The sequence below is a fragment of the Colobus angolensis genome, unplaced genomic scaffold (assembly GCF_000951035.1).
Source record: "Colobus angolensis palliatus isolate OR3802 unplaced genomic scaffold, Cang.pa_1.0 Scaffold77, whole genome shotgun sequence".
NCBI classification, from domain to species: Eukaryota; Metazoa; Chordata; class Mammalia; order Primates; family Cercopithecidae; genus Colobus; species Colobus angolensis.
In genome coordinates, this window is record NW_012121487.1 from 332814 (window position 1) to 343246 (window position 10433).

The 10433-nt window shown below is 56.7% G+C and overlaps 2 protein-coding genes across 6 annotated transcripts; both read right to left on the minus strand.

Annotated features, from left to right (window-relative positions):
- Positions 1-263: 263 nt before the first annotated feature.
- On the minus strand, positions 264-6498 carry S100A16 (S100 calcium binding protein A16). 3 transcript variants are annotated; one of them, XM_011928150.1, is made up of 3 exons: positions 6282-6498; positions 1358-1536; positions 264-1050 (listed from the first exon to the last, which is right to left on the minus strand). In XM_011928150.1, exons 2-3 carry the CDS (start codon positions 1508-1510, stop codon positions 892-894), a joined length of 312 nt encoding a protein of 103 aa, XP_011783540.1. In that variant the 5' UTR covers positions 1511-1536; positions 6282-6498; the 3' UTR covers positions 264-891. The 3 variants fall into 3 exon arrangements, with proteins under 3 accessions (XP_011783540.1, XP_011783542.1, XP_011783539.1); XM_011928152.1 differs by lacking the exon at positions 6282-6498 and adding an exon at positions 2526-2703; XM_011928149.1 differs by lacking the exon at positions 6282-6498 and adding an exon at positions 2247-2692.
- Positions 2033-9694, minus strand: S100A14 (S100 calcium binding protein A14). 3 transcript variants are annotated; one of them, XM_011928148.1, is made up of 5 exons: positions 9596-9694; positions 9157-9264; positions 8564-8710; positions 8184-8347; positions 2033-2044 (listed from the first exon to the last, which is right to left on the minus strand). In XM_011928148.1, the coding sequence occupies exons 2-4, from the start codon at positions 9184-9186 to the stop codon at positions 8210-8212; spliced, it is 315 nt and encodes a 104-aa protein (XP_011783538.1). In that variant the 5' UTR covers positions 9187-9264; positions 9596-9694; the 3' UTR covers positions 2033-2044; positions 8184-8209. The 3 variants fall into 3 exon arrangements, with proteins under 3 accessions (XP_011783538.1, XP_011783536.1, XP_011783537.1); XM_011928146.1 differs by lacking the exon at positions 2033-2044 and having other exon boundaries at positions 7582-8347; XM_011928147.1 differs by lacking the exons at positions 2033-2044; positions 9596-9694 and adding an exon at positions 9534-9572 and having other exon boundaries at positions 7582-8347.
- Between the last annotated feature and the right edge of the window lie 739 nt (positions 9695-10433).

Here is a 10433-nt window from a genome sequence, read left to right on the forward strand (position 1 = left end):
AATTGCAGTGAGGACTAAATGGGACTTATTGTGTGCCTGGAAGTTGAATTTGAGTCTGAGTCTGGGCTAAAAGGGCCCAGAGATTGGTGACCTAAGGCCTTTGGCCCTTCATGGAGGAGGATGGAGGAAGCTGCTGGTCCACAGTTGACAGTGCCTGTTGGAATTCAGGAGTTCTGGCTCCTTTCTTGCTCTGCCTTTGAGGTTCTTCTGTGAGATTCTCTCGTCACAGGGCCCAAGGCCTAAGAATACCAAAGCATAAAACGTTTCCAAGGGGTGGGAAGGTTTTAATGAGCATCCCAAAGGGACCAGGGGATACAAACTCCAAATCCGGCCTTTATACCACCATTATTTCAAGCAACGGGAGGAGGCTCAGCTTTGCCTAGCTCATTCCCAGATTAAGAGGCAACTGGAGGGAAGTCCCTGAAAGTGCCTCTCTACCCAACAGAGGGGCTAAGGAAGGAAAGTGGAGAGGTCTCTGCTGCTGCTGCCGCCACTGCCACCAAAAGCAGGGAGACCTCAAGCACCAGGCTGACCTCTGGAGGTCAGGACGGACCCAGAATCTGGCAGGAATTGGGCAGGAACATCAGACATTGGAAAGTTAGATGAGACTGAACAGGTGAGAAAACTCTTAGGGTCCCCAGACAGCACTGAGACCTCACAGAGGGGCCCCAAGAGCCCGCTGACTCCAGGGGCTAAGACACCCCAGGGAGGGAGGTACCCCTAGACTGAGACACTCACAAAAGGACCCCAGTTCAGCAAGGGTCAGAGGAAGGTCTGGAGAGAGAAGAGAGTAAAGGGCCCTGGGTGGGCAGGAGGCTGAGGAGGGAGCCTGGGGAGAGCACCAGGGCGGGGCGTCAGGCAGGTGCCTGGAAGGTGTGGCCAGAGGGGTCTCTAGCTGCTGCTCTGCTGCTCCTGCTCACGGATGAGTTTGGCAATGGGGCCGGTGATGCCGCCTATCAAGGTCCAGTACTCATCGAAGCTGATGCGCCCATCGTGATTGGCATCCAGGTTCTGGATGAGCTTATCCGCAGCCTTCCGGTTCCCTGTGTCCTGGGGAGGAAGCAGGGGTCAGCAACGCTGAGGGTGGAAACCCCAGAGACAGACTCCAGGCAGGACCCTAGGCAGAGACCTAGGATCTGGCCCGGGCAGCTGCTTCCCTTGGGAAATGCAAACACAGCCCCACTGGCTAGGCCTGAGCATCCTGAGAAGACAGAAGCCTGTGGGTGGAGGAGACCCTGGAGTTAGGGGGGCACTGGAAGGATAGAGGCCTCAACAGGGAAAGACACCCTGAGAGGCCAGAGGCTTGCAGGGGAGGGAAGGGGAGAGGAAGGCAAGGCCCTTGGGTGAGAGGCCTTACCGACAGCATGTGGTTCAGCTCTTTCTGGAGCATCTCACGGAAGCTGCTCTTGCTGATCTTGTTCTTGACCAGGCTGTACTTAGACACATATTTGTAGAAGTTTTCCACCAGGACAATGACCGCCTTCTCCAGCTCCGTGTAGCAGTCTGACATCTCCCTGCTTCGCCTGCTGGTGGGGCCTGGACACCAGAAGGAGGGGAATTGAGAAGAGACCCCCACAGGCCATACCTCCTCCTCCACGCCCACCCTAGGCCCTGGGTGCCTCCTCCTCCTTTGCTTCTGGTCGCTGGAGAAGGTGGCGGGAAAAGGGGAACAGAGTGGGTGGGGGAGAGTAAGCCCTGGAATGAGAACTATGCGGCTCCTCTAATCCAGGTTCTCCCCAGCTGAACCACCTCAACAGGTTCTCCAGGCCCTGCCCCAGCCCCAGGCACCAGGTTCCAACCCTACGGAGCAAGATCCCTACTGTCAGAGACCTGAGGGGCAAGAGGCTCTCACGGGAAGAGGAGAAGAGTCCACCTGCTCTCCCACCCTGCTCCGCAGCTGGCCTACCTCACCTGGGTCCAAGCATGGCTGGGACAGCTGAGATGAGCCATGGAGTTGGGGGCAGAGGCAGCCACTCCCAGGACTGGCCGAGACCCCAGCCCCAGGAAACAAAGCAGAAAGGAAGGAGTAGGACTTCCCCAATCCCTTGCGGGGCTCCAGGGCAGTGAGTCCAGGGTCTCAGGCCCCGGCTGCCCCTTTTGGGAAAGGACAAGGTCCAGATCTGTTGGATCAGATTCTGTGCAGCTCTCCCAACACACCCCTCCACACCCTGCTAGCCTCTCCTCCCTTATGCCCATCCCTAAATACACAGCAGGATCCAAGAACACCCCCACCCACACTTCATTACCTACGGCGGGGCCAAGCCCTGTTACAGCCCAGCTGGAGTCGGACCCTGGACACAGCAGCAGACTGCCAGAGGGCACATGCGTCACCCTCTCAACCCAGGACAAAAGACACTTTCCAAGCGGATACAGTCTTCTGAATAACAGGATATGAGGGGAGCAGGCGGATCTGGATCTACTCTGTGAGTCACGGCCCATGCCCAGAGCACCCCCCACGTCAACCCCGGGCAAATCAGACTCCCTTCCCACTCCCAAGCCCAGGAATGTGCTCCAGCCACCCTCACCCGGCGAGTCCTGGTGAAAGGAGATGGAAAAAACAGGGACACAGCCACCATAAGGGCCTGAGCAAGCCACAGTCAGATTCGGAAGGAAAGGCTGCTCGGTCAGGCCCCACCACAGCCTCCTGTCCTGCTACCTGCTTTCCATTGGCCCCTTGTGGCCATTCCTACTCCCATGCCGGCTGCCCTGCCCTCTCCAGCCAGCCGAAGCCTGCCAATCACTCGGGCCCTGCCCAAACCACGCCTCCAAAGTAAGCCCGCCTTGACCCCTGCCCTGGGCGCCATCCTCCCTGACTCCCACAGACGTGTCTGTCATCACCACTCAGCTAGCACTGGCTGGAGCCCACTAACTGGTGAGGCCACAATGTCTTTCTGGGTCCTGTCTTGTTCCTTGAGACAAGCATAGTTTTTCTTACACACGGCCAATGTATTTTCTGAACCAAACGGTGGGACTCAGACTTTAGGACAGTTTTCTTAATCCTGGGTATACACCACTCCCTGCTTTTAATCTCTGCATCTCTCCAGGCCACATTGCCTGGTCCAGTGCCTTGCTCAAGGTAGACATTCTATAAATATTCCACCTCCTTCCAGTCCTGATAACAGGTATCGCAGGTCCCTGACCACCTTTTAAGCTTTTTCTTTCGTGAAGCTTCTTCTGAAGGAAGGGTGGGACCAGGAGGCAACAGGCCAGGAAGCAAGAAGGAAGGAGAGTTGAGAGGGAGAGTCAGGCTGCGGCTTCTCTGAAGGGAAATCCTGCCCTTGTCTCCCCTCCTCCACCTGCCCAAACCCTCTGGTCCCAGCTGGGAGGATGGAGCACAGTACCGGGATGGCAGGAAGCCACACTCTTTTCCATATTCTTTTATTTAAGTGTGTAATTGCATGGTTCCATGTCTATTCTGCTGTAAGACTTTCATACAAACACTTTAATATTTACAGATGAAGAGGAAGACCATTGTTCAACCTGTGGTCTGTCCGCTATGCTGCCCTTGGGTTGGAGGTGGCTCAGGTTCATGATCAGTGTTTCAGGTGATTCTGAAAACCGTGCCCATTTCTGGAAGGACTGTGCCAAGTTCACTCCCAACCAAGCCTTGGGAGTGGGAAGATAATTCAGAGAACCTCTCCTCACTTAACCATCCCACTCCTCGTTCCCTAAATGAGGGATCTTGTGGGAAACGGTCAGGAAGAGGAAGAGGGAAGGAAATGGGTGGTACACCTCCCTCTGCCACTCCCCCCACAGGCCAGCCTACCTCTCCCACCACCTGCCTTCTTGGAGTCATTTCTCTGAGCTGTCTCCTCCAGGCCCTCCTCAATATCATGACTCAACCCCTGCTTGGCCTCTGGCAGCAGCCAAGTGGACAAGACACAGATGAGCCCCAGAGATGACTCTGCCACCTGCTCCCAGGAGTACTGGGAGACCCACAGCGGGAGCTCCAGCACCTCAGGGCTTCAGCTCCCAGCCCATCCTCCCAGGAATCCACCCACTCCCCACCTTCGGTAAGATGGACAGTGCTGGAGATAACCATCTGACAAGTGCTTTTCTGGAGCTTTTTCTGAAGGAAGGATAGGGTAGTAGGCAGGCAGGGATCATTACCCTCCTCTGCCTCCCTACCCTGGAGGCCAGGAGACAGGCTCTGCCACCCCATCGTCCCACAAACCACCTGCTCCTCCCGCCTGCCCCATTCCCCCACCAGCCAGGCCCTGGGTCTCCTGGTTCAGGGGTGGGGCATATGTTATATCCCATCAACCCCTTCCTAGAAAGGTCAAGCAGGAGGTCGTTCCTGCATTGGCCCTGCCACAGGTAGATCCTGGCCTGAGTGGACAGTGCACACTGGAGCCTTCCAGAAATGTGGGAATGGGAGGACCACGAGTCCTCCAATGGGCCCTCTCACCTCAGGCCTCCAGCCCCACCCCAATGTTCTCATTGTCTTCCCCTTGGCTGATTCATCATTGAGCAACCAGCAGTCTCCCACCCCCACCCCGCCCACCTCAGCCCAACTTGCTGACTTCTCTGAAAGCCCAAATTGCCCTGACACCATGCCCATGGATCCCAGCCACTCCAGCCCCACCCTCCCACCCCCAGGTTCTGGGTCCCACGCCCTCCAAATGCCTCCTAACCACCCCCAACATCCCCAGGCTCCTTCTATCTGGAGCTCCGAACATCTGCCACACCCTCCTAAGTCCACCTTCTCTTCTCACCCCACACACACCTCTAGAGTCTTAAGGTTTTTCCAGGTGTTGGGATGTGTCCCTAGGCTCCTGTCCCTCCTGGTCACTGTTCTCTCCAGAGCCTAACCCACTGCCAAACCTAAGTATGGATTCTCTGTGTCCCTTCCATCTACCTGGAATTCATTTGCTCACTTAGGCACCATGAGTTTGCTTACTCATTCATTCAGTGGCTCATTTACTGACTCTCATTCATTCACTTGCTCATTCAATAATGCATTCACTTTCTTGCACATTCATTAATTCATTCCCTTTCTCATTTACTCATTTGTCCTCTCTGCCTTCAATATATAGGGAAGGTGCCAACTGAACTGGGCTGACAATGTCACCTCTATCAGTAAGGCTGTTTCAAACGAAATTTCTCCAGCCTCAGCTGTTCCATTCTTTGCTCCCTCCTGTGTTCTTTCTCTAGTTCCACAAGGCCCTCTCCAGGAACAGCTCCTGGAGCACAGTGGGGCCTGCTTGGGTCGCGAGGTAGCCACTCTGCCTCACCCCTCACCATCCTCACAGGACTCTCTGCATCTAACTCACACACACATACACACACACACACACACACGGAGCAAGGACCTCTGCCATTCCTGATCCCTTCTGCTTGGGTAACCCATCGCCCTTCCACTCACTTCAGCTCTTGGAACAAGAAGCCAGCCTCTGATATTTTTCCAGACAAGTGAAGTTGGAGGAGTTCAGTGTGGATCTTGCCGCCACCTCCCCCAACACACACACAAGTGTCACAGCCTCACCAACACTTACTAGAATGTGGGGAAAGGCAGAGCTGGCTCCCCAGAACCCTTGCCCTCACCTCCATCCCGACTGGGCTGGGCAGGGGAAGGCTCCCATAGTGCAGTTGGCTCTGCCAAGAAAAGCAACTCAAGCCGGGGCCTGCCTGGGTCCTGAGGTAGGGAAGCTGCTGAATTCAGACCCTCTTCCAGAGAGCTCGCAGGCTCCCCACAGCCTCACTCGGGTTCCTCCCAGATCTCATCATCCCCCTCAAGGAACAGCTCCTGGAACACAGTGGGGCCTGCTTGGGTCATGAGGTAGAGGAGACGCCACCTCAGCCCCTGCCTCCTGTTCCCGGAAACTCAGGCTCCCTGGGACTCGCCTGGTTCCTTCTGGACCCCATCGCCTCTCCCAGGACACAGCTCCCAGAGCCCGGCAAGGCTTGTGTCCAAGCTCTGACCACCCCCAACCCAGACCAACACGCATTTGTCCTCTCCTATTGGGAAGGATCGAGTAGCTGTGGGCAAAGCTTCCAAATGCTCTGCCCCTGGAGAGGAGCTCCGTCAGCTGCTGCGGCAGGGAGGGGTCTCACCACCCCATGCATCCCCTCTGAAGGCCTCACCCAGCTCCCAACCCCCCAGGACTCCGCATTCCCAAACTGGCCTGTGGGGGAAAGTTAATAATTACCAAAATCTTCCCGCCCGTTCTCTGACAGGCCCCTCTCCCCAGGCCCCCTTCACTGCCCCTTCTCCTGGCCTCCCAATACTGTGGGGCCCTCCGGCAGCCACAGACCTCCCAGGCCGGGCCTGGGGTGCTCACCTGCTGCCTCGGTCTGCCTCCGCTCCAGCAGGGCTCTGGGGCTTGGGCTCTGGCACTGCCAAGCAGCTCCCTGCACTCAGCCCAGCCGGGACTCCTCCCCACTGCACTCCCAGAATCTGTCCCACTCCCTCCCAGCCCTACCCGCTGAGCTGGCTCGGTGGGGAGATAGTGGCTGAGCTGCCTCTTGACTTGGCCCTGGGGTTGGGCCCTTGTTAAAGGGATACACACCTTTTTTCACACTCCACTACCCCCATCCCAGAGGGAGTGGTGAAAGCTGGCACTCCCCCAACCCCACCCTCCCAGCCCCGCAGGGGCTGAGCAGAACCTGACAGGGTAGAGAAAGGAAGGGAAGGACTGTCACCTGCCTTTCTCACCTGGGTCACTGGGATCCCAGTTTCGGGGGCTCCCAACAGACAAGTTCAGTTAACATTCCAGGCCAGCCTAACTGGCCACAGAAACCTCCTTGCCATTGGGGTTTCAGAAGTAACTCCTGACTTCTGTGCTCAAATCAGAAGGCAGATGCCAGGGACCTGTCTGGCTCCCTGGTCTTCTGTCTCCAGTCCGGCCCATCAGCTCTTCTGAGACCCAGCCCTAAGATCCCTCATGTACAGAGGAGGACTCCTCTGGAACTCCCCACACCCCACCGTTGCCCTAAGATACCCAAGGAAACTGGCCAACTCGACCTCTCTACACTAGGGCAGCACTGAAACCAAAGAGGGGCCCACTCGCCCACTCCAGCAGTAATGACATTGGCTCACTGGGCACTCGCCATGTGTCAGGCTCTCTGACAAGTGCTTTACATGACATGTGGCATTGTCCTCCTGGTAATCCTGTGGAAGTAATATTCATAATCCCCATTTTATAGATGAGGAAACTGATACTAAGAGCATGCCCAAATTTCCATTGATAAGTGGCAGATCTGAAATCCAAACTCAGGCCAGTCAGCCTGTTTCTAACCCTCCACCCCCATCCGCCCCATTTCCCTTGTTATGTCAGCCGGGGCTCAGAACACCTAGACTAATATCCTTTCCCCCAAGTGTGCACACATACTCTCCTCTCCTATAAGAGGGTCTGCCCATTGGCAAAGAGGAACCTGTCCCTCAGAGAGGACCATGTTGCCCTTTTGGGCCTGGTACCACCCTCAACCCAAACCCATAGGGAAAAGTGAGTTCCCATTCACTTCCACTGCCAACCATCCCAGCCCCACATGCCCCACCCTACCAGTGACTTTGCCATTCACCCCCAAGCTCCTCTCACCCGTGGACCCTGGGGGAGGGGGTGTCCAGTCAAGACAACATGCTTCACTTTTTTCATTTTTTTAATTAAATGATACAAAACAACCATCATTCTGTCAATGCCCAAGCACCCAGCTGGTCCTCTCCCGCATGTCACACCCTCCTCAGCCTCTCCCCCAACCCTACTCTCCCTCTTCTCCGGCCCTAGCCGAGGGACAGAGTCTAGGAGGAACCTGGGGCACAGCTGGAGGCACGAAGAGAGCCCTAGACAGACAGCTATGGTTTGGGTTGGGGAAGAGGTTGGGAAGTAGGTTCTTAAAGACCCATTTTTAGTACCAGATATCCAGCCATATTCCCAGCTCCGTTCTTCAAATCGTTTCCCACAGCCCAGCTCCTCTCTGTTCTCCCCCTACTACCAATTCTTTGGCTCTTACACAATTTTTATCCCTCAAATATTCATCCCTGGCCCAACCAGTCCCCTGAGCCTCCCTCTGGCGGGGACTCCTGCACTCATGAGCTCCACAGAGCATCCAAGACAGAAGTGCACAGAGACCCTTGGGAAGGCCGTTAGGAAGCTGAACTTTGCAGAGATGAGGAGAGGTGCAGGCTAGGCAACACGGTGGTGGTAGAGGAGAGTTTTATTTCCAGCCCACAGTCTCTCCCCAACACCCCCAAGAATTCCAGGGGGAGTTCTCAGCGCCCCCGGACAGGCCTCTCCAGCTTCACACTCTTGGCCGCTTCTCCAATCAGCTCCCAGAAACTCCCGAACTCCAGTTTAGAGTCATTGCAGCTGCCCAGGTTGGCAATTTTCTCTTCCAGGCCACAGTTGCTCTAAGGGGAGTGAAGACACCATGGCTCAGGGAGGCAGTAGCTTCCGATCTTCCCGCCCCACCCTGCCCAGGGGCAGACAGCAGGAGCAGAGCCTACCCGGTTCTGGGAAGGGGGAAGAGCTAGGGGTTGCAAGTGCCAGTGTGGGTGGGATCCTGGAACACTTGCTTGGGAAGTCAGGGTTCTGACTGGCTGGGGTGGGGTGTGCTCCCTCCATACCGGCATGAGGTGGGGCAGCTGCTGGGTGACCAGGTCCCGTAGCTCAGAGGAGGTCAGCGTCTCCTTCCCACCCTCCACGGAGTACTGGTGGAAGTTCTTGATGAGGGTCTCAATGGCCCTCTCCACATCACTGAATTCCTGAGCATCCTGAGGGCAGGGGACATCACCCACGTCAGTGAAGCTCCACGCACCCCAACACCCTGCTCCTCCAGGAGTCTGGCAAAGCCCTCAGGGCAGAAGACTGCTGGAAGGCACACAGCTCCCACCCACTCCAGAGCCCAGAATCTAGCCCCTCTCCCTACCCCAGCTCAGCCTCCAGGCCACAGCGGCCACAGATTGGGGAAGGCTTCCCTCCCCACACCCCCCAGCTGCAGGCAGTGCAGGTCCCAGCATGCACCCAGGCATCCTCTTCCCAGGAGGACTCCATCTGCATCACCCTGTGTGGGCCTCAGAAGAGGGTTCACATCTCACTCACAGGGTCTGGGGTGCAGGGTAAGGCCAAGGTGAAGGGCAAAAGTCAGTGGGGGGACATAGACCCTCAGGGTGAAGGAGAGGAGTGTTGGAGCAGAAAGGCCAGGAGTGAATGAGCCCACCTCTGCGTTGGCTGACCGGCACTGTCCCATGGTACCCGCTGCGTCTGGTCCTTTGGTGAGAGTTCTGTTGTCCTATAGCTGGCCCCAGAGGAGCTGATGGCTCATGATCTGCCTAGAGGAGGGGGCAGGCCTGAGGTGAGGAGAGAGTCTAGCATTTCTTTCTCAACTGCCCACTTTGGCTCCACCTCAGATATTCTGTGCCTCACCAGGGGTTCAAAACCAACAGCACACAGGCCCAGGCCCTGCCTAGGCTTCAACGCATCTAGGGAGAATCCCTTGGGCCTCACCTTAGCCTCATTCTTTCCACCTCCTCCAACCACCCACCTCTTCTTGAAACACACACACCAACCTCCAGGATCTGATCCCCCAGGCCTTACCCTAAGTGTGCCCTCTGGTCAGCAGGCTGTATATTTGGGTGAAAAGCCCTGGGTTTCCTTACCTGCTGGCAGCCGCAGAGACAAGACAGGAGGAGCCAGCTCACCTGAGCTCAGCTCTTATACCTGGGGGAAGGGAGTGGAGGCAGGGGGCTGGGCCTAAGCCACCCCTGCTATTGCAGCAGCCTGGGCTGTGAGCCAGCGTTATGAGCCCCACCCTCCACTAGCCAGAGTTTCAGAGCCTACCCTGACCCTGCCACGAGGAGAGAGCCACAGAGCGCTGGGGCTGGGAAAACCCTGGCCTCGGATCAGCATGCAGAGTCACAGAGAAAGAGAGGCGACAAGGCTGAGGAGACAGAGAGGACTTGGAGACCTCATGGGGTCACCCTAGGAAGTGGAAGGGCCCTGGGGAACTGTAGGGCAGGGAGGGAGAGGGGGTCTGAATCTGTGACCAGGAAAGGAGAAGCAGAAGCCTCTGTACCCTCCATGTGTGTGTGTGTCTGTCTGTCTCTCTCTCTCTGTCTCTCTCTCACACACACACACATACACACATACGCTTCTCCCAGCCAGGCCCAGTTTGGATACTGACACTCAAGCCTGCCTGGATCCCGGAGCCCAGCCTTTACCAGTCCTGGAGGCAGAGAGATGAATGTAGAGAGCTTGGATCAGGAGGAAGAAGCCAGAGAAGGGCAGCCTGGTGGAGGGAGGCAGATGGAGTGAGTATTCACCTGACCTCCCTTCAGCTCCCCTCAGCGGCCCAGAGTGCACAAATGCAAGGCCCACTTGCGCTGCTTGGCAGCTAACACCCACTCCAAACTGGTCGGGCCACGTGTTTCTCTCTCCCTCCCTCAGAGCCCCATGCTTCCCCTAACCCAGCTGCAGAGCAACACCCCCTGATCCAGA

Bases quoted from the DNA above. Each gene is read 5' to 3' on its own strand.
- S100A16 (XM_011928149.1), bottom strand. From the start codon at position 2,439: ATGGGCCGTGACTCACAGAGTAGATCCAGATCCGCCTGCTCCCCTCAT. The intron at 1,537-2,246 runs GTAATGAAGTGT...TCTGGTGTCCAG, and splicing joins AGGGCTTGGCCCCGCCGTAG to GCCCCACCAGCAGGCGAAGC. The intron at 1,051-1,357 runs GTAAGGCCTCTC...CTTCCTCCCCAG, and splicing joins AGCTGAACCACATGCTGTCG to GACACAGGGAACCGGAAGGC.
- S100A14 (XM_011928148.1), bottom strand. From the start codon at position 9,186: ATGGGACAGTGCCGGTCAGCCAACGCAGAG. The intron at 8,711-9,156 runs GTGGGCTCATTC...CCCTGCCCTCAG, and splicing joins GCCGGTCAGCCAACGCAGAG to GATGCTCAGGAATTCAGTGA. The intron at 8,348-8,563 runs GTATGGAGGGAG...CACTCCCCTTAG, and splicing joins AGCTGCCCCACCTCATGCCG to AGCAACTGTGGCCTGGAAGA.